The sequence below is a fragment of the Cucurbita maxima genome, unplaced genomic scaffold (genome assembly GCF_002738345.1).
Source record: "Cucurbita maxima cultivar Rimu unplaced genomic scaffold, Cmax_1.0 Cma_Scf00006, whole genome shotgun sequence".
NCBI classification, from domain to species: Eukaryota; Viridiplantae; Streptophyta; class Magnoliopsida; order Cucurbitales; family Cucurbitaceae; genus Cucurbita; species Cucurbita maxima.
The window spans coordinates 5,425,714-5,447,772 of NW_019272022.1; the positions used below are offsets into that span (position 1 = coordinate 5,425,714).

A 22,059-nucleotide genomic window follows, 5' to 3' on the forward strand; every position below is an offset into this window, starting at 1 on the left:
TACTATAGAGCCTCCCTAAGGTCTATGGAGCCCTCAAACAGTCTCCTCTTAATCGAGTTTCGACTCCTTCTTTGAAGTCCTCGAACAAAGTTCCTTTGCTCGACACTAGAGTCACTTTTGATTACACCTTCGAAACTCACAATTTCTTTTTTCAACATTTAAGGATTCTATTGACATGACTAAATTAAGGGTACAACTTTGATACCATGTTAGGAATGACAACTCTCTACAAAGGTACGATATTGTCCACTTTAAGCATAAACTCTTGTGGCTTTGCTTTGGTTTCTCCAAAATGTCTAATACTGGTGGAGGAGATGTATTCCTTACTTATAAATTCATGATCAAACTATTTAATTAGCCAATGCGAGACTCTTCTCTCAACAATCATCCTGTGTAACTAAAACCAATAGTTCTATGGGCAAGTATATGAGAATCTATTTGAAAAATCATCTTCAGCATTTAACAAGGTACCCTTCTTATTCCTAACAGATGGAGCATAAACGAGCGACTTGATTGAAGCGACAGCTCGACGTTGATCCTTCAAGAACTCGCCGCAATATCTTCGCCGCCTCTCTCCTCGCGAAATATGCCGAACGCTCAGCGTTGCTCATCCGCCTGTTATCTTCTTTTCCGGCGGCCGATGGCTCCGCAGAAGACACACGCACTCTCCCAACTCCAGCGAGACCTTGTGAAGGCACAGAACCAATGAAATGACGTCGTATTACATGACAAAATCCTGGCCCTAAGTCTATTAAATTCCAGCTCATACCTCTTATATTTAATGTTTAGGGTTTCTAAAATTAACTTATATTCAAATTCGTACAAATATATAAATGTTATATTTAATGTTCCTAAAACTAACTTATAGTGTATTTAATGTTTAATATTTCTAAAACTAACTTATAATGAAATCCGTACAGATATATAAAACAAAATTTTAATTTTTTAACAACTTAGTTTATTTTTAGTTGGAAACTGTGAGACAGATCGAGACTTTGAGTGGTAGTTAGAACAGTGGAGGAAGAAGAGATAAGGCTAGAAGCCCGAGAATTTTACGAATCAGAGCTTTAGCCACTCAGAAATGGCGGAGCTTATTCAGGTGCCTTACGACGTCACTGTCCGTCTTGTAATGGCTTCACTCGAACGGAATTTCTTGCCGGACGCCGTCGTAAGAAGGTTCACCCGCTTGTTACTCGCCTCTCGCATTCGCTCCCAGTTCAAGCCTTCCGCTCAACTCCAACTCTCCGATTTTCTCCACTTTGTGCACGGTAAGTTGCGATTCCATAGCTATTACGTTTCAAGGAGATTGAACTAGGTAATTGGATTTATTGACGGAGGAGCATGTCTACTTTGAATCTGGCGGATTGTCAAATTTCAAGGAGATTCAACTAGTTGATTGTGCCTGTTTCTGCAGCTTTAAGGGAAATGCCAATTGCTATTAAGACTGATAAGCCAAAAGCTCAACATTACGAGCTTCCTACCTCGTTCTTCAAGTTAGTTTTGGGGAAGAATCTCAAGTACAGGTAGTGAAATACTTAGGAAGGTCTTACTGAGCGATTGGAAGAGTTTGCTTTCTATTCATGCGAATTTTCATTTGCGTTAAGATGATATGAATACGCAGATTCGAAATTAGGACTTGAAAATATTGTGTGATGCATGATGGAACGCTTAGTTTTTCGATTGAAAAAAACCAAGTGTGTATTAAAACAGAGATTTGCAGGTCATTTTGAGTAAGAAGCACAAGCAAACAACAAAAAGAGCTTCAAATAGCTTCAAGTTCTCTTAATCTGGTCAATTCACTAGCCCTTACATGATCTGTTGTTGCAGTTCATGCTATTTCAAGGACAAGTCAAGTACCTTGGAGGACGCAGAGGAGGCCATGCTACAAATGAGTTGTGAAAGATCACAACTGAAGGATGGCCACTCTGTTCTTGATGTTGGATGTGGCTGGGGGTCACTTTCGTTGTATATTGCCCAAAATTACAAGAATTGTCGGGTGACTGGAATTTGCAATTCAACCACACAGAAAGATTACATTGAGGAGCAGTGCCGGTAATTAGCTTTGTCTTGTATACCTCGAACTTTCCTTCAGATTTCTTAATAACCGTTAAAATTTGATATGTGGTTTCAGGGATCTCCAGCTGAATAATGTCAACATTATTGTTGCAGACATCAGCACTTTTGAAATGGAAGCTAAATATGACAGAATAATTTCCATTGAAATGTTTGAGGTAACTAAATTCCTGATGTAGTTCCATTTTGCTACCCACATCCTTAAATGGTTTGAAACTTTATTTATTTTTACCCGAGAGTAGCATATGAAGAACTACAAGGATCTTCTCAAGAAAATATCAGGCTGGATGAAACAGGATAGTCTCCTCTTTGTTCATCATTTTTGCCATAAAGTCTTTGCCTATCACTTTGAGGTACGGTTGATTCACATTTTTATATACATTGAGGTTTCTTAATGGCTAGAACCCTTATTATTGGTTTGATGCTGTTTGTAGTATACATCTTGATAAACAGGAATTATTATGTTTTGCTAACCATTTTATGGCCTCATCATTCAGGATAAAAATGAAGATGATTGGATTACTAGATACTTCTTCGATGGTGGCACGATGCCTTCTGCAAATCTACTCCTCTATTTTCAGGTGATACGCCCCCCTGCCCCTGTCAGACCTCACCTTAACATAGAATTATTCCTTCATTTAGTTGGGTAACAATCCAAGCTCACTGCTAATAGATAGTGTCCGCTTTGGCCCGTTATGTATCGTCGTCAGTCTCACGGTTTTAAAACACGTATGTTAGAGAGAAGTTTCCACACCCATATAAGGAATGCTTCGTTCGCCTCTTCAACCGATGTGGGATCTCACAATCCACCCCCTTGGGGACCCAGCGTCCTCGCCAGCACACCGCCCGGTGCCTAGCTCTAATACCATTTGTAACAACCCAAGCTCATCGCTAATAGATATTGTCCCCTTTAGGCTGTTACAAGTTTTCTTTTTTCGGTCTATAGTTCCTGACTGATAAGCATTTGTTTTAAACTGTTTGAAAAGACTAGTTGTCGAAACTTTATAAAACGAAAAGAAAATGGGAAACTTAGAAAAATGGGTATCTCTCCTGTTCTTTGTGTTCATCTAGATCGAGCGTGCGTTGTTGTGCGATCCTAACAATAACTATCTAACCTATCACCTAAGATGCACAAATAGATCATCTGTTTGAGAATTTCTACTTGTTTTTGCTATTAGTATTGATAATTATTTTCATTTCTTGCATTCCATCAAAGCATACCAAACATTTCAACTTGAGAATTATGACCATCTTGTTTTCATTTGATCTTGAATGTGAGAACTTTATAGTAAAACCACAAGAAGCTTCGACTTGAGTCGTAACATTTCGCTTGTTCCATACAGGACGAAGTGTCGATTGTCGATCATTGGCTTGTGAATGGCAAGCACTATTCTCAAACAAGGTACCTACCACCTTACACACATTTGGAGAACATAATATCTTCTCAAGTAAATGTTGAAGTCTCCTTGCCAAATTTGCCTTTATATTTTGGAATTGTGATTAAACACAATTTTAACACATCCTTTGCAGTGAAGAGTGGCTCAAAAGAATGGACAAGAACATAGCTTCAATAAAACCAATCATGGCAACTACTTATGGCAAGGATTCAGCTGTAAAGTGGACTGTTTATTGGAGAACATTCTTCATTGCAGTAGCCGAGTTATTTGGGTACAACAATGGGGAAGAATGGATGGTTTGCCATTTACTATTCAAGAAGAAATGATGCAAAAGCAGCAAAGCTTCAATTATCTAAGCGGCCATAAGAACAAGGTGCGAATTTTATGAACTTGGACTGATTTTCTTCCTTTGAACTTTATGAATTTGGTGAAGCCATATGATCCATAGGTCTTGTAATAACAGTTTTTGCCATTGCGGTGCAAGAGCTGATTACAATATTTGTATTAGTGCTGAATCTTGGTCGGATTATTGGCACCATGAGGTGCCTCTACGACCTTTTTTCCAAAACGTTCTAGGTAGTTCGGTGATGAATTGTTTGCACTAAATTTGAACTTAATTGATCTGTAGTTTATGTAGTCTAAATATGCAACTTTCGGTAGCGGTAAGAGATTCGAAGGTATATATCATAATCAATTGAATAATATCTAAGTCAACTATATTTATATTTAAATTGCAGTTAGGCGCTGTATTTTATTAGAAAGCATCTTTTATTTAAATTTTTTAATTTCAAATTCAAACGCCAAAAAATACATTTTATTTTGTCTTTATGATTTTAAAAGTTTTCCTATGATTTAATAATTTTTTGTATATAGGAAACTAAAAGTTAACATACCCAATTGTTGTTGGTAACAGTCACAACCATATTCAATTAATGTAATTATGGTTATATATACTTTAATTTATTTTGATAAATACAAATATGTTAAATTAATGTAATTGGGGATATTTTTTAAATACTTACAATTAATCACCAATTAAATTTATTATTTTATTAACAACTAATTAATTTGTATTAATACTTCTGAATTAATTTTGATTATTTTATTCGTTAAACTACTAAAATCATTCAAGATTATCTAATTAGTTACGTGAAATAAATCTTAACTATTTAAAGATATGATATATATATTTAGTACCACAAAAATATAATTATTTGAAAAGATGGAGAATATATGCAACAATCATAATAAAGAATATATATAGATATTATAAATTATTTAAAATAGACTATGTTTTATAATTAAGAATATATAGGACAATTATTGAAAAGTTAAAGAATATATAGGACAATTATACTTTATATTATACAAGTTCGAGGGTTAAAAAATTAAATTTATCCTTAATCTTATAATTATTTTTGTCGTGTAATTAATTTTTACTATAAGTAGTAATGATGGGCACAAAATTAAGTTTGACAAATAGAAAAAATAAATCACTAAATAAATATTATAAAATAAATAAATAAAAACTAACAAAAATCCAGCCCTAAACTCGTTTATCGCCATTTTTTAAATCAAATTTGTAATTTATTATATATATAAAAAGAAAAAAAAAAGTAATTATATAAATAAATACAGTCATAGTCTTCATCTGCAGTGTTTGAAGTTTCAGATTGAAATTGCCGATTCATTCGCCGATGGATCAATTCAGAAATCAACCGCGGCTCCCGAAATTTGCCGTTCCAAAACGATACGACATCAGCCTCAAACCGGACCTCTGTCTCTGTAAATTCTCTGGTTCTGTAGCAATCGATGTCGATATCCTTTCCGATACTCGATTTTTGGTGCTCAATGCTGCCGACCTTCATGTCGATGATGCTTCTGTTTCCTTCAAGCATCGGAGCTCCTCCAAGGTATTGAATCGATCTCTCTTTATGACTTGAGACTCCACGTTAGGGGCGTTCGAGGATTGTAAGGAAAAAAGTGGAAGAATGAAGGGGAATGATGTGGATTTTTTTTTTTTTATGCATGTTTTTTATTCCGTTCTTGATTTGTTTATGTACGTTTATTATTCATTTTCAGCTATTGAGATGGAAATGGATTTTTACGGTGTTAGATTTCGTAGTTAATGGTCGAGTTTGGAGTATGAACTTCCTACCATGCTCGTTATACTTCTGAAATTTCACGATAGCTGGTGCTGTTTTTTTGTTTCATTTGAGCATTTGAAGCTTGGAATCTGCAATGATTTCTCAGCTTTTTTACTAGGCTATATAAAAATGTTTAGTCGACAAAATGTTATGAAAACATGAATTCTATATATTTTCTCACGATTGGTGTTCAGCTATCGTGTGCTTCCTATCATAGGAAAGCTTTTATGCATTTTCTATTTTATCTGAAATTATTTGACGAACAATTGTTGGGCCAGATTTTCCAGCCTTCAAGTATTCAAGCTTGTGAAGAGAACCAAATTTTTGTTTTGGAGTTTGCAGAGACGCTACCAACTGGGTCAGGAACATTGTCTATCAATTTCGACGGAATCTTGAATGATAAAATGAAAGGATTCTATAGAAGGTAATTTTTTTGGCATGTGAGAGCTTAAGTTCGATGAATGGAAATGAGAAAGATCATTTTGCTGGGATGAAAATGTTGGACCTTTATGGATTATGAAAAAAGAGAACTTGATATTGCAGGGAAATTTGTTAATGGTAAAGGTGTAACTGGTTCTCTTAATAAGTTTTAACTCCTAGCTGTGCACATCTTAAACTCATAAGAAATATTATTAGTTTTGAGGAATTTGAAGGTTCAAGAAATGATATCATTTTTAGTTCGTAAGAATTTTAAAAAAGATTGTACTTCTCATTCGCATCCAAGTCCTCAAAAGTTTTGATATAGCGATTATATAACTAGCCTGAGTTATAGGAAAGCAAAAGAGAAGATACTTCTTGTAATCATTCATGTTTTCATATGATGAAGAAGGTTTTACGATTCCTAATTTATGGCAAAATTAGAAATAAGTACTATAAAAAAAAATAAAAAGATGTCAGCATTTTGGAACAATGGAACTTCAAGAATAAGAGATTGGGAAGGACTTCTTCTTCTTCTTTTTTTCTTTTTTTCCCTCTTTTTTTGTATCTTCAAGTTATTCGTTATGTCTTTGTACTTTTACAATGGGCCACTAGCTTGCAGTGTGTTGAACTACACGTATCCCAATCTGTATGGATAATTGTCAGTAATTTCATTTCTTCTGTTGCCTCAATTTCTTAGCAACGGAGCAGTGATTACTTTTGCTTCTTTTTGAACTTGAATGATAAGAATTTTCTTTGTTGCCCAGCACTTATGAGCACAATGGTGAGAAGAAAAATATGGCTGTTACACAATTTGAACCTGTTGATGCTAGACGTTGCTTCCCTTGCTGGGATGAACCTGCTTTTAAGGTGTTAGCATATCTCTTTCCATCTCTCTCCCTTTTTCCCTCTATGGAGATCTAAACCCCTTTAGTTCATCTACTAAAACCTTGAAGTGATTATTCCCATCGCCATGTTGAAGCGACACAGAAATAGCACTGCCAAAATTTATCTTAATTTATGTTACTTTTTAGTCACTTGAAATTTGACCTGGTTTCCATTTTGGTCCATATGTATTCAACAGTTCTAATATAGTTCCCCATCTTTAATAAAATATGATATTTATTCTATGTTGTTAACTTTTTTTTTTTTTTTGGTATGTCGAGTAGGATAGACAATTCAAATTAGAGGAATCATTTTGTGAAGTTTTTTATATTGTTAGATGTGAAAATGTGCTGTCAAGGGAAGTAGATTTCACATTTATAAAAGTACATTTTTAATTGCATTTTCTTGCAATATTCAAGTTGTTGAAAAGTTTGCCCATCAAATGAGATATGTTCGTATGTTACTTCTAATTTGATAAAATGAATGATGAAATAACTTATTGAGACTAATTGTGGCTTTTAATGAAACTTATGAACTAATTGTACATTTTAATTTAAAGAGAAATTACGTCAAAATTGAGAGGCTGGAATCATGTTTAAACCTTTAGCGTATTTCTACCCAATTGGAACTCCTACCTAGTCATTGCTTTAATCTGTTCATTGTTGACAAGCAGGCTACATTCAAAATCACGTTAGATGTACCATCTGAACTAATAGCACTTTCCAACATGCCAATTATTGAAGAAAAAGTGAATGGGCATCTAAAGACGGTTACATATCAAGAATCACCAATTATGTCCACATATTTAGTGGCCATGGTTGTTGGTTTATTTGATTATGTGGAAGATCATACAGTTGATGGTAAAATCATAAATCAGAGTTTCTTACGCATACTGTAGGTACTGTTAATAATAGCTTGAATTGACATCTTAACAGGGGTGAAAGTTCGTGTATACTGTCAAGTTGGAAAGGCAAATCAAGGAAAATTTGCGTTACATGTCGCTGTGAAGACTCTTGACCTATACAAGGAGTATGTTGGTCCATACAGTATTATTCATCCTGTTTAGAAACTTTCTTTATTTTCTTCATAAACAGTGGTGCAACTTCTGCAGATATTTTGCTTGCCCATACTCCCTGCCAAAACTCGACATGATTGCAATTCCAGACTTCGCTGCTGGGGCCATGGAAAACTATGGTTTAGTTACCTACAGGGAGACTGCTTTACTTTATGATGATCAGCACTCAGCAGCTGCCAACAAACAGAGGGTGATCTGCATATCCAAGCCTTCTTAAAAACAAAAATTATATTCATAATTTGAATTGGAATGTTGCCAATTCCTTGACTTTTTATAATTTTTTATTTTCTCGTTGTTAAGGTGGCAACCGTCGTGGCTCATGAACTTGCACACCAATGGTTTGGAAACCTTGTAACTATGGAGTGGTGGACACATTTATGGCTGAATGAAGGATTCGCAACATGGGTATCCCACTTTCATTTAATTTGTCTTTATTTGGAACCCATTGTCGGAGGAAATGCTTATAATTGGTTTTCATTTTATCTCATTTGTGTAGGTGAGTTATTTAGCTACTGATAGCTTGTTTCCAGAATGGAAAGTATGGAATCAATTTCTTGAAGAATCAAATCATGGTCTTACGTTGGATGGTCTTGCTGAATCACATCCTATTGAGGTACACGTGTGACTGGCATCCGGCAGGCATAGCTTTTTCTTTCTATTATCTCCTTTGTTGGGTATTCTGTTTGTCTTAATTCAAGGAAAGTCATTCTAGTGTTTCATGTTCAAGTTAAGGAAGCACTCTTTTCTTTCAGGTTGAGATAAACCATGCCAGTGAGGTTGATGAAATATTTGATGCAATTAGCTATAGAAAAGGTGCATCTGTTATTCGAATGTTACAAAGTTATCTCGGTGCCGAGTGTTTTCAGGTTGTTTACTATTCCTTGTCTAAAAAATTGGATCATTTTGTACCTATTAATCCAATTCGTTGAAGTGGGTTGCTTGATGTGATCAGAAATCACTTGCTTCGTACATTAAAAGGCACAGTTGCTCAAATGCAAAAACTGAAGACTTGTGGGCTGCACTTGAGGAGGGGTCTGGTGAACCTGTGAACAAATTAATGAGTTCCTGGACTAAGCAACAAGGATATCCTGTTGTCACAGTCAAAGTGAAAGATGAGAAATTGGTGTTTGAGCAGGTCTCTTTGTGTTGGTTTCTGTCATTTGATCAAATTCATCTAAGAATTTCTTATGTTAGTTTTAACATTTTATTTTTTGATAAACTCTTGAGGGTTATAATTCATGGATATTGTAATTGGCAGTCAAGATTTTTGTTGAGTGGTTCCTGTGGAGAGGGGCAATGGATTGTTCCCATAACATTGTGTTGTGGCTCCTATGATGTGCGCAAGAATTTTCTGTTGCAAACGAAGACAGAATCTGTTGACATCAAGGAGTTCCTCGGTTGTTCCTTCAGAAAATGGGATGGTGGAAATGATAAATCTTGTGATTGGATAAAGCTTAATGTGGATCAGACTGGTTTCTACCGGGTGAAGTATGACACAGATCTTGCATATAAGCTTAGAAATGCAATAGAAAAAGATCATTTGACTGCAACTGACAGATTTGGTAACTAATATCTTAGCTTTACTCATTTTGATGTTGGTAATAAGGAGTAGCTAAGGTTATTCTTTCTACAGGTATTTTGGATGATGCATTTGCCCTTTCTATGGCTTGCCAGCAATCAGTTACTTCTTTGTTTACCTTAATAAGTGCTTACAGAAAGGAACTTGACTATACTGTGTTATCGAATTTGATCAGTGTAATGTTTTCACCTAGACTCTTTTTTCCTCCAGTTTTTATAGTCATGCATAGAGAGCTTATTCTGGGAAACTATTTTGTAGATAAGCTATAAACTTGAAAAAATTGCGGCTGATGCAATTCCTGAGGCCCTGGTCAACATCAAACAATTTTTCATCAACAATTTCTACTTTGCAGCAGAGTAAGATATTTCATGTGAATTTGTGTGTACTTTTAAATCTTTATAAGCGGCTATGTAGGATTTTTTGGCCATGATTAAAGTTATATGTTTGTATAGCCTAAATAAGATGTCATTAATGGATCTTATTTTATAGTTATCTTGTTTCAGATGTTTGAATTTTTTTTTTTTTTATTTTTGGTGGTCAACAAAATAAACGGCACATTTATAATATGGAAGTATGGTAACTGTAGCTTGATCTATTGAATGATGTGCGTTCTTGTTAACAGAAAAACTTCGGGTGTTTTTTCCCTTTGGCTGGGGGGAGTTTATGATATACATATTGTCTTAGATTTAATTGAAATGTTTTGCATTTTCTTTTGTTTCTGCAAATCCTTGTGTTGGTATGAAGAATTCCATATTCTATAAATCTAAATAACCCCAATAGTTGGCACGGAGGTTCTGAATTCTTTTCACTGCTCGTTTTTTTAAAACAAAATTTCTTTTGAATTGGCCAAGATATTATTGGTCGAGGAGACTTTGGCTTAATTTCCCAAATTATGGCCTCTGTAGCTTTATTGGAAAAATTAGGATTTGGTGATATTAAAATTAATGTATTCAACACACACCCTTTCCCATTTTCCCTAGTTGTCAAAAGGGTAAGGTGTACCATTTATATTTTGTTGAAGTCATGATTTTCAGGTATTGCAACAATATCCTTAGGATATTAAACATCTTAATGAGTGTCTGGATGCCAAATATATACAAATACAAACTGCATAAAAGTTATCTTGCAATCTTTTTGGTTATTTTATTTATATATGCAACTTTATATGTAGAAAACTGGGTTGGGACCCGAAACCAGGCGAAAGCCATCTTGATGCAATGTTGAGAGGAGAAATATTGACGGCTCTTGCTCTGTTCGGTTGTGAATCAACAATAAAAGAAGCGAATAGGCGATATCATGCATTTTTAGATGACAGAAGTACGCCACTCCTCCCACCTGATATTAGAAAGGTACGCTGGAGGAACATAATGCTGTACAAACAACTAAGCAAGAATCTTACGTTCTTAATCGTCTCATGTTTTCTTTATTATAATGTTTCAGGCTGCATACGTGGCGGTAATGCAGACAGTCAGTACTTCAAACAGATCTGGTTACGAATCACTTTTAAGAATTTATAGAGAGACTGATCTTAGCCAGGAGAAAACACGCATTTTAAGTAAGTCACATATTATTTTTGGTCAACTAACGAGTTTCCTTGTGTTGTGTGTAATATTCATATGATTACTTCTGTTTCTTTTTAGGTTCCTTGGCATCTTGTCCAGATCCTAACATCATTCTGGAAGTTCTCAACTTTTTGTTGTCGTCTGAGGTACTGTAGTTTCTTCATACAATGACAACCTCTTGCATTTGAGACTCAAAATACTCATTATTTTCACTTGTAGGTTCGTAGTCAAGATGCTGTTTTTGGACTAGGGGTTAATTGGAAAGCACGGGAAACAGCTTGGACATGGCTGAAGGTGATATACTCAATCCTCTCCATTAAGAAGCACACTATATTATTATTTGATTGGACTTTTCTCGTAAATATTTATCCTGTTAGCATATCATTCAGAAAGTTCTTACAAAAGGGGTGGTTATATCCCAAAGTTGGATGTTGAGGGGGAAATGAGCACAATTTATTCTTGAATGACATTTTGGCACCCTTTTGTTAGTTAGACAGGTCCACCGCTAGCATATATTGTTTTCATATATTGTCTTCTTTGGCCTTTCTTTCAAGGTTTTTAAAACGTGTTAGGGAAAGGTTTCCACACCCTTGTAAAGGGTGGGCTACCATATATTGTCCTCTTTGGCCGTTCTCTCAAGGTTTTTACTCGCTGTGGATCTCACAAAAAATATATATATATATATATATATATATATATATATATATATATATATATATATAATCAAGCTTTAGACACTAGTTCACATACACATACAGTTTTCTTAATTTTATTTTTTTATTATTGTTTTGAAATTGAGCTTAGAATTCCAATGTGTTTCTGTTTTTCAGAAATGTAATGAAAAAAAAAAATAGTTATCAAATAATACCTGTTTTTTCATTGTTCATATCTCGTGCTCTGTTCCTTCGAAACTATAACAATGGGACAATGTCAACGCAGGCGAAGTGGGAAGAAATCTCAAAAATCTTCGACTCCGGGTTTCTGATCGGACGCTTTGTCAGTGCCACAGTCTCCCCGGTTTGTACAGCTCTCTTCTTTCTCTTCCACCCTGGTTCATTAGTTTGTTCTCAAGCTCTCGCCTATAACTTATCTTTTCAGTTTGCGTCGTACGACAAAGCGAAGGAAGTTGAGGAGTTCTTTGCAAGCCGTGTCAAGCCAGGGATAGCCCGAACATTGAAGCAGAGCATCGAGCGTGTTCACATCAATTCAAGATGGGTTCAGAGCGTTCAGAAGGAGCATGATCTTTCTAGAGTTGTACAAGAGCTAGGGTTGGATGAATGCATTTTATCACGTATCACTGAATAGTGAATATGAAGCGTCTTTGAAAGCAAGGCTCCTGCGATGTTTTAGTTGTCTCGGTTAGATTTATGAACTTCAATCAATTCCACAACCCCATAATAATAAAGTGGAATGAAGAAGTTTTCTTTACTGTAATGTTTCCTCCTGACTGCTTGCCCCCAGCAAAACAGCCTTTACTTTGGTTGCACATTCAATAATTTAATATGAAGTCGTGCTTCTTCTAAGGTTAATTATGCATATTCTACATTGAAGTTCATGCTTATTAGATTATTACATCTTTGCTTAATTTTTGTTGATCCTTAAAATTAATATTATTTAATGTGTTAGGTCGATTGATTAATGAATAATGGATACATCACGATTTTTGTCCCTATTGAGAAATGGTTCAAAATAGTCTCGAGATCGTTAGCAACTAACTGACAACTGATGTTCAGCGATTAAACTATTGAGAATAATATATCGATTCAAATATTTTCAAGCCCTCCTAAAAATTAATTACAATGAAGCTAGAATACATACAAATATTTTCAAGCCCTCCTAAAAATTCATTACAATGGAGCTAGAATACATACGAGGTGACAAGCATGCTAGTGCAAGTCATGAAAGTCGAATCTTATAATGGAATGGAATCCACGAAAAATCAACGTAATGAATGAATCAAGATCTTTGCCTTCTAGCTGTATTCCGTCACTTGAATATTTAATGATTTATGATTGTAAGTATTCAAACAAAACAATAATGATAGCCCATTGATCAAAATTCAATGGAAACAGTGGATTAAATAAAATGAGATTCTATGAAAAACCAACGAAACAGAACAAACAAAGCAAAGATTTTTTTAATTCAGTCAACAAATTGAAAACCAGTGACCAACCAAGTGAAAAAACATGCTATAGTTCTAATGTTTGTGTGAGAGTCCACATTAGGTGGGGAAGAAAGCGAAACACCCTTTATAAGGGTATAGAAACCTTCCCCTAGCAGACGTTTTAAAGCCTTGAGGGGAAGAAAGTCCAAAGAGGACAATATCTACCCTTTTCCCTAGCAGACGTGTTTTAAAGCCTTGAGGGGAAGAAAGTCTAAAGAGGACAATATCTACCCTTTTCCCTAGCAGACGTGTTTTAAAGCCTTGAGGGGAAGCCTGAAAGGGAAAATTCAAAGAGGACAATATCTGCTAGGTCTATTACAGTTTGACGACATAATTTTATCAAACCAAAAAGTTGTCCTTGTTTTCCTGCTAACAGTATTAAAGAATAAGTTACGTAAAATATCTTCTCTTCCTATGCTAAGATATTTTCTTGTTCTGTTGATACAATGCTTACAATGAGAACACAAAATGATTAGATTTCATAGCCCTATCATAGAACAGGAATCAAAATGCACTTTATTCTTTTAGATAAGAAACAGGGACCACAATACCCAACAAGACCAAACAATGGACAAAAGAAAGCATGGAAAATTTCATGTTCTTCCAAAAGAAAAAGGAACACAGAAAAAAAAAATGATGTAGAAAATGGGCCTCGTCTATCCTCGACTCGACCTGCCCGCCAAAAATATAATATAAAAACATACAATTTTTTCACAACTAAAATATATGTTTGTTTCCACATAACCTCATCACACACGATCACAATGATAATAGTTTTGAAATGGCTTATATCCAGTTCATTGATATAACTAGCCATTGATAAGAAAAAGAAACTTTGACCAAAGAGAACTACTGCCACAAGAGAAAGCAAGGTTCCAACATTGCAAACCTGGGCAGCTAGGACAAAGTTTCATGACTCTGCTCTAAGTTACATTTATAATATAATGCACAAAACCCTACTCACCTTTCACCAAGTGCTGATACTTAGCTGGTCTCTCATTGATTAGAAACTCTTCAGGCATTGTTGTTTGCTTTATATATCCATTTTGTATTGTAAACTGTAACTGAATGGCAGCATACACAATAAATGCAGACTTCAGAGACGCGATGATACCCTAATTAGCGGGCAAATGAAAAAAGATATGCAGATCAGCTCGCCCTTCATTTTACCATCTGTTATGGCAACATGGGGTCTCCTGATACTGCTAGCATCTGCATTTCGGCCTCACTGGCTATTAGTTCGGCTGCATAGTCTCCCGCAGTGCCATCTGCAGATATCAGCTATCGAATCAGCCCATGAACTTAAATGTAAATATACAATTTCGCTTGAGAAAGGAAAAGGATATAAATAATATGAAGGATAAGATCTACTACTTAATATATCAGTTGGAGGCTGTTTCATTGACAATCTCTGAGAATCTGCAATGTTAGAGTTGAAGGAAATTTAGTCAAAGATCTGCCTCAAAATGGATAGCAATAAACTAACCGGCAAATTTCAAAATTTGACACAAAGAAAAGAAATTGGGGTAATAATAGTCAAAAAAATTGAAATCGAAATATTATTTAAATGATCGTGATTATGAACCCCAAAAGATTAAGATTTAGATTAAGGATTAAGGATGATTTGGTTATTTAAATGATTGCCCAACTTGCCAGTTGAATATGAGATCAGAGAAAAAAGCAAGTTGAATATGAGATCAGAGAAAAAAGCAAGTTGAATATGAGATCAGAGAGAAAAGCGAGTTTCCTATACCAAGAGAAGAATAGAAATAAATTAAAAAAAATTACACATGAAAAATGAAAGATGAAAGATGAAAGATTTTGTTTTTGTTTAAAAAAATTCAAAAACTTGTTTTTGTTTTGGAAGTTTGGCTAATAATTCTGAAGTTTGTTAAGAAAGATGAAAGTCATTGTAGAGAATTGATGAGAAATCAAGAACAATTTTTAAAAACTCAAAACCAAATGGTAATCAGTCAAGGCCTAAGAGATTAGGTATGTTATAGGATTTTAGACAACCTATATCTTATTTCTTTAAAAACAAAATAAATTAAACTAGGTGCACACTTCAACTGGCCTTCTTTGCACCTCTTAAAATAGGGCTGGTTCGGGGTGCTATATTCTAAATGACTAAAAATAATACTGATCAAAGCAAAAGAATTACCGAGTGATCCATGAAGCCCTTTGACAGCATCGAAGTTCTTGTACGTATACCCAACAAAGCTGAGATCTTTGGGAGTCAATAGCATCTGCAACAAATGAGTACTACTTCAAACTTACATACTATACACGCATACATAGAATGAGAAAGTAACCTGCATAAGATTATTCCTATACTTGTTTACGATTATGTATTATTTTGACGCGTGTTTTCTATAGGAAAGATCCCTATTCGCAGATTTATGCCACGGAAAAAAGAAAATGCAATGTAACAAACCTTCCTTGAGGGTCCGGAGCCACGTTTTCCTGGTATAGGTGGATCCAACTAAAACAAATTGTAAAAAAGTGAATTATTAGAACAATTTATAATAGTGAAGTTATTCAGCATTTCAAAAGTGCAAGTGCTAGTAGAATTGTCTAACAGATGTGTTCTTACTAAGAATAAATCAGAATTCAAGGATATGCATGTACTACGTGTGTACATTTTTTTGGAATTATTCACATCATACAATAATAAAAAGGATTAGGATATTTAGGAGTGCAAAGGGAAGGATCATAATAAGAAACCGTTTGTCACCATGGTCCCTAATCTGAAAGAGGAAAGTATGGTGATTAAGGTGGCTGTGGACTTCATATAAGACTAGACATTAGAGAATATCACAATTTTTTTTAAGAGAGAGAGAGAGATACAGATATAGTGCATGTATGTGCAGGTGTGTATTGTGTAGATGAATAATAAAGGTCTCTAGAAAATACTTCATCAAACTTCATAAAGTTCTGGGTATCGAGCTCTCCATTAACTTCAGGCTTAAATGCTGCCTCCATTTCATAAAGTCTATCCCAGATGACATCTTTGAACCACGGATGACTCTGGAACAAACAACATCTCCTCTCAGTTGCGGAAATTAAGAAAATATATTTACCCGCAAGTGCTTGATTGTCTAACCAGTTGAAACTTACTTTAATTTGGTATGCACCTCCAGTACCAAGTCTATGCTCAACGTCGCAAAGCAACCTACAGATGAGATCCTTTGCTTCAATTGACAACTTAGCATCCTCTGGAAACTTCAGTTGATTTTTCCAGTGAACAATCTGACAGTAATTGCTTAATTAGTTTACTATTTGCGCTTAATTTCTGGTGGATAAAATTTCCATAAATTTTTAGAAATGCAGTAAATGTACAGGAAAAAGAGGTTTGATCACAATCTTTTAGTTCAAAACAAACTATTAGATATTGAAGTTTTGAACTAACGGGATTAAATCTTTACAATATAAAAGCACATTTTACCTTTCTGCAGGTGGTGATTGGATCATCGGAGTAAAATGGAGGATAGCCAACGAGCATCTCATACATAATTGCACCGAGGGACCACCTGAGGGAAGTTCAGTTAACAGAATAATAAAGACATGGATACAAATATGTTTTACTTCTTTAAAAATAAAGTTCAATGGAAGTATCTCATCCAAAAAGTGAAGGGCCATGCTAGTTAGTAGTTACTCAATGCTTCTCTTCTCCTGATAACTTTGTGTATAAACTATAAATGATTTCGATGTGTTTACAATGCTTTATATCAACTAAATTTACTTTTTCTCGTTTCTTTCTATACAGTATATTTCAATTGATGGAATAATTGAACTTCTTTTTTCCTATCACGTTAAGCAGAAAAACTATGGTGTTAGTTTATCAACAAAAATATATCTGGCTCAGATCGATAAAAAAACAATTGATAATTAGAATCTACAAATAAAAATAATTACCATCCATAAAATGCTGACAGTCATAACATCAACCAGAGATGTGGAAGTCGTTAATTGAACATTTTGATAACAATAATGTGATGTCCAAAAAAATATCATCCAGATTTAGTATGCATCAATTGTGGAAATGGAGAACATTTTTTTATAAGAGGAACTTGATAATAGCAAGCAAAAATATGCCAAAACTAACCAGTCGCACTCCATCCCATATCCTTTTTTGAGTAATACTTCTGGAGCTATGTAATCAGGTGTTCCAACTGTTGAAAATGCCTGTCCAAATGAAAGAAGGAAAAGGTAAGAATGATAACAGAAAGGCCAACTTTTAAACAACTATTTTAGTTAATACAAAATATAAACCAAGCTATTGCACCATTTAAGTCTGTAGCATCTCCAGTAACACATAAGGCTTGTTAAAGACTTAGATATAATAAAGAAACAGAAGGCGGAAACTTTTTTGGCCAGGCAGAATGATGTCATTATGGAGGCATCATTTCAACATCAATGAGTGTCAAACACAATAGTACTTATTACCCTCTCAGCAGTTTGATAATAGATCCTCCAAAAGTACGATGATATTATAGATGGATAACATATTATCCAACTATATCAATGATTTATAACAAGCTATTGAGTCATTTGAGTCTGTGGCATCTCCAGTAACACATATGGCTTGTTACAGATTTATATATCATATAGAAACAGAAGGCGGAAATTTTTTTGACCAGGCAGCATGATGTCATCATGGAGGCATCATTTCAGCGTCAGAGTGTCAAACGCAATAACACCTATTACCTTCTTGGCAGTTTGCTAATAGATCCTCCAAAAATACAATAATATTATAGCTGTACAGCATATTGTCCAACTATATCAATTATTTATACTCAAACTAGCACATCCAATATTTCCACGTCTTAAACAGTTCTAGCCAAAAATAAATATTGTAACATATTGTAATTATTCTTATAGAGATGATATAAATGTAGTTTTAGGTGGAATTTAGTACAAATTGTGATGGCAAATAGCATACCAATTTCCTCCGGTTCATTTGCCAGTGATATAGCTGTTCGCTGGGACTCTTCCAACTACTCCTATTATCATCAATGTCCATTGGTTCTGCCAAACTTTCATCATCCATGGCTTTATTTTCATGTAGTGCTGATAAGGTTAAAGAATCCAGTGGCTTACAGAGTCCAAAATCAGAAAGCTTCATGTGACCATTTTTGTCCAGAAGAAGATTGTCAGGTTTAATGTCCCTGTGATTAGAGTGAGTTTAAACTATTAAGACAACTTGAGTTCCACTATGCAAATAATAAAAATAAAAATAAAAAAATCAGTAAATGTATAGATTAAAATGGCCACACATCTTTTGGCACTCTAGCTAAACAAAAGCATGAAAGCATAAACAAAATTAAAACCTGTGGATATAGTTGTGCCTGTGGATAGATTCTATAGCAAGAACACTCTGTGCAATGTAAAATTTAGCCACATTTTCAGTCAATGTGTCCTCTCTCATAAGCAGAGTCATCATATCTCCACCTGGAAGATATTCCATGATCAAGTACAAGTACTCAGCATCCTGGAATGAGTAATAAAGCTTCACTATGCAGTGGCTGGCAACTTCTGCTAATAAATTCCTTTCTGCTCTAACATGTTCCACCTATAAAACAACAAGAGATAATATTATAAAGGAAAGCATTGAAGGTCAAAAACCAAATTCATAAGTAAATGTACACACACGCACACACACATATATATTTATCAAAGACTAAAGCAGTCAAAGACTTTGGTAAAGATAGTTCATGACATTACAAAGTCAATATATAGCATAACTCTAGTTTAATTGTATAGATACAAACAGACAAAAAGAGGATATTGCTTCTTTTTGGAATTCAAATTATTCAGATTGGGAACTAGGTCTTCGGAGGATTCTCAATGAAGCTGAAATTTTGGAATGGACTCATCTATCTCAACTTTTATCCCTAACTACTTTGAGAAATTCAAATGATTTCTGGATTTGGACTCTAGAACCCTCAAAGTCTATAATTGTTAGCTCTTTGATGGAAAATTTAATTCACTCCAATGGTCCACTTCAAACAAAATTTATTCTGTTATTTGGAAAGATATTTATTTTTGGGGGGGTGAAGACTCAATCATGGAGGTGTTAGTATTGCTGATCGATTACGAGGAATGCAGCATTGTTCTTTCTCTCCTTGTTGGTGTGTTATGTGTTTGTCTGACAATGGGACTTCAGCACACTGATTATGAGTTTATCAGCTTTTGGTTGGAGTTAGGCTTTACCTCACAGCGTGTTTAATCTCTTAACTTTGATTATTGTGGGTCATCCCTTTTGTGGTCCAAAGGTGTAATGGCTCACTTTTAATGTGTTTTTTGGTCTCTCTGGTGCGAGAGAAATGGTCAATTTTTCAGAGATATGGTCACAAGTTTTGAGGCTTTCATAAAGCTCTTTATTTTTAATTCTTTTTATTGATGTAAATGTAAACACCCTTTTTCTGGTTATAATATTACATCCTAAATTACTAATTAGAGCTCTTTCATGTAGAACACCTTTTGGTGGATAGGAGTGTTTAACTCCTTTATTTCATTTATCAATGAAATTTCTCCGAAAAAAAATTGAATACCCTTTCCTATCCACGAGATTTTGATCCAAAAAAATACATGTTGGCACTAGTTGACCTTGATCCAAATAAATATCCATGAGCAAGAAATTGAAATATCAGTAAGACATGATAAGATCATTGGCATGGAAAGGCTATGCACCATGTGTTCCCATTAACAGACCTACTACTACTGGATCCAGTCCAGTGTCATAAACAACTAGCAATGCTGCCATGAAATTTGCACTTAGATTGTTACACCATGCAATCAACTCTAAGCATATAACACCAATAAGCTATACATCAAAATGCATGCAGGGATCAACTTTTATTCCATATCAGTGACAGGGTTGATATTAATTGAACAAATGACGTACAAATGGAAAAAGATTGATGAATTCATCTTACCTGTCCTCTCATCAGCATTTCAGATTTCTTCAATTTTTTCATGGCATATATGTCACCAGATTTCTTCTCACGACATAATCGAACCTATTATTGAACCAAAAATAACAATTGAACGTTATAAAAATCAATGGAACTCTTAGACTGAAGAAAATGAATAATATTATAAAGAGCAGAATGATAAACTAACTTCACCAAAAGCCCCCCTGCCAATGATGGTTAAAAGCTCAAAATCATCAACACAAATCTTGTGCCTTTTGAGTCGCATAAACTCAGTTTCTTTCCGCTCTAAATCTTTGATAAGATTGATTTGTTCTTCCTTAGGCACATCCGAGGAGGCTAACTTTCTTTCCAACATCCATCGTCTTCCATGAAAAAAAAAAAAAAAAGATAGGAAATAATTGAGTCTAGAAGTCCAAATGTACATCTACATTGAAACAGCCCTGGCAAGAAGAAAAAAACCGGGAAAATAAAATAAAAGAAACACCATTGAAATGTTGAAAATTACAAGTCGTGAAAAGCCACATCTCCCAACCCTCATTGCACTCTTTCCATAAAGAGATTTAAAGCATCTAAAGATTTTTCTCTTTAGCTTAGCTTTTCTCGAACTTTATAAGATTCTTTCCTAATGGAAAGATTTAACAAAATGTAAAACAAGTATGAGCTAGGAAAGCATGATAATCAGGACAATTAACTTCTGCACATCTTCTTCATCATCCTACATTACTAGTAGGATGGCGAATTCAAATGAAAGAGATACGAATGCTAAGATCATTTAGTTAGAAGACATATTTCCTAAGAAACACAATAACTAACATACCAAAGTTGCAAAGATACCAAACTCAGCAAATGAAGAGCAAGAGATTACAATGAGATCTCAATCTCATACAGACGTTGCTACAGTAAAACGAAGGGTTTTAATTGAACTTGTAGGAAATTGAGGAACGAATCCAACGGTTCAGTTCAAACAATTCTCAGTTCCTGCATTTCCTCGGAATCAAAGAGGCGCATGCTAAGGAAATTGAAGTACCTCTCCTTCCGCTCTTGAATGTTCTTCATCTGAGCTCTGTAATGATTCTCTATAAACTTCTTAGCGGCCGCCACTTTCTCCATCGTCAGACTCGAACCTTGCACCTCTTCTTCCGGCCTCTCTTCCTCCTCCCGATCCTCCATTTAAGATCCGTAGAAGAAAAAAAAAACTCAACAGTTACAAACACACACGCGCACACTCTCTCTGTGCAACCGCCGATGAGAAAACAGACCGAAGCAACGCCTCCGGCGAACCTCGGCAGTAACCTATAGCGACAGGTAAAAGAAATGGAAGAGAAGGAAGTTCAGTGAGAGCATAAATCCCATTTTCTGAAGTTCTGAACCCAAAGACACTTCGGCATAGCCCCTTTTTCTTATCTCCTGCTTCGAGCTTGGATACACATTCAATCCCACTCGGACTTTCTTTCTCAAGCGGCTTGGCTTTAAATAATCAGCTCACCTACGTGGCGTCCTTCCATTGGATTTTATATTTTGTTGGCTTCATTTGGCGCTGTAGGTGATTGCAGCTCTTTCCAGGGTTCTGAGTTGGAGGTGATTGATGATCACGCGCCTAGTAGTGCGATGTGGTAGAGTTGGACCCGTAAGAAAGGAGAAGCATCGCTGTCCAGTGCTGAAATGACGTCTTAACGCATTTTTAGTACGTGAAAACTGTAAGACTTCACCCGCTTATCCATTTCCCCGATTAGAACGTGTTGTCCACTCTCTTGCTCCCCGTCAGCATTTTTTTTTTTTTTTTTTTTTTTTTTTTTTTTTTTTTTTTTTTTTTTTTTTTTTT

The 22,059-nt window shown here is 35.0% G+C and overlaps 3 protein-coding genes across 4 annotated transcripts; 2 read left to right on the forward strand and 1 right to left on the reverse strand.

Annotated features, from left to right (window-relative positions):
• The first annotated feature begins 973 nt into the window (after window positions 1–973).
• Window positions 974–4,160, forward strand: LOC111481224 ((S)-coclaurine N-methyltransferase). Its single transcript, XM_023126611.1, has 8 exons — window positions 974–1,268; window positions 1,415–1,523; window positions 1,828–2,052; window positions 2,132–2,231; window positions 2,316–2,426; window positions 2,571–2,654; window positions 3,417–3,475; window positions 3,604–4,160. Exons 1-8 carry the CDS (start codon window positions 1,082–1,084, stop codon window positions 3,794–3,796), a joined length of 1,068 nt encoding a protein of 355 aa, XP_022982379.1. The 5' UTR covers window positions 974–1,081; the 3' UTR covers window positions 3,797–4,160.
• A 944-nt stretch (window positions 4,161–5,104) lies between these two features.
• On the forward strand, window positions 5,105–12,667 carry LOC111481198 (aminopeptidase M1). The gene is made up of 19 exons (XM_023126569.1): window positions 5,105–5,383; window positions 5,896–6,041; window positions 6,802–6,904; window positions 7,593–7,779; window positions 7,855–7,948; window positions 8,031–8,184; window positions 8,295–8,399; window positions 8,491–8,607; window positions 8,747–8,860; window positions 8,947–9,129; window positions 9,253–9,556; window positions 9,628–9,749; window positions 9,832–9,929; window positions 10,745–10,922; window positions 11,014–11,128; window positions 11,214–11,281; window positions 11,355–11,429; window positions 12,075–12,152; window positions 12,234–12,667. The coding sequence occupies exons 1-19, from the start codon at window positions 5,168–5,170 to the stop codon at window positions 12,438–12,440; spliced, it is 2,664 nt and encodes an 887-aa protein (XP_022982337.1). The 5' UTR covers window positions 5,105–5,167; the 3' UTR covers window positions 12,441–12,667.
• A 1,200-nt stretch (window positions 12,668–13,867) lies between these two features.
• LOC111481207 (serine/threonine-protein kinase tricorner) lies at window positions 13,868–21,677 on the reverse strand. Of its 2 annotated transcripts, XM_023126583.1 has the most exons (14): window positions 21,265–21,677; window positions 20,425–20,599; window positions 20,238–20,321; window positions 18,630–18,871; window positions 18,242–18,467; window positions 17,405–17,484; window positions 16,745–16,829; window positions 16,417–16,548; window positions 16,213–16,326; window positions 15,734–15,781; window positions 15,461–15,545; window positions 14,674–14,718; window positions 14,470–14,567; window positions 13,868–14,363 (listed from the first exon to the last, which is right to left on the reverse strand). In XM_023126583.1, exons 1-13 carry the CDS (start codon window positions 21,405–21,407, stop codon window positions 14,476–14,478), a joined length of 1,551 nt encoding a protein of 516 aa, XP_022982351.1. In that variant the 5' UTR covers window positions 21,408–21,677; the 3' UTR covers window positions 13,868–14,363; window positions 14,470–14,475. The 2 variants fall into 2 exon arrangements, with proteins under 2 accessions (XP_022982351.1, XP_022982350.1); XM_023126582.1 differs by having other exon boundaries at window positions 13,868–14,567.
• Between the last annotated feature and the right edge of the window lie 382 nt (window positions 21,678–22,059).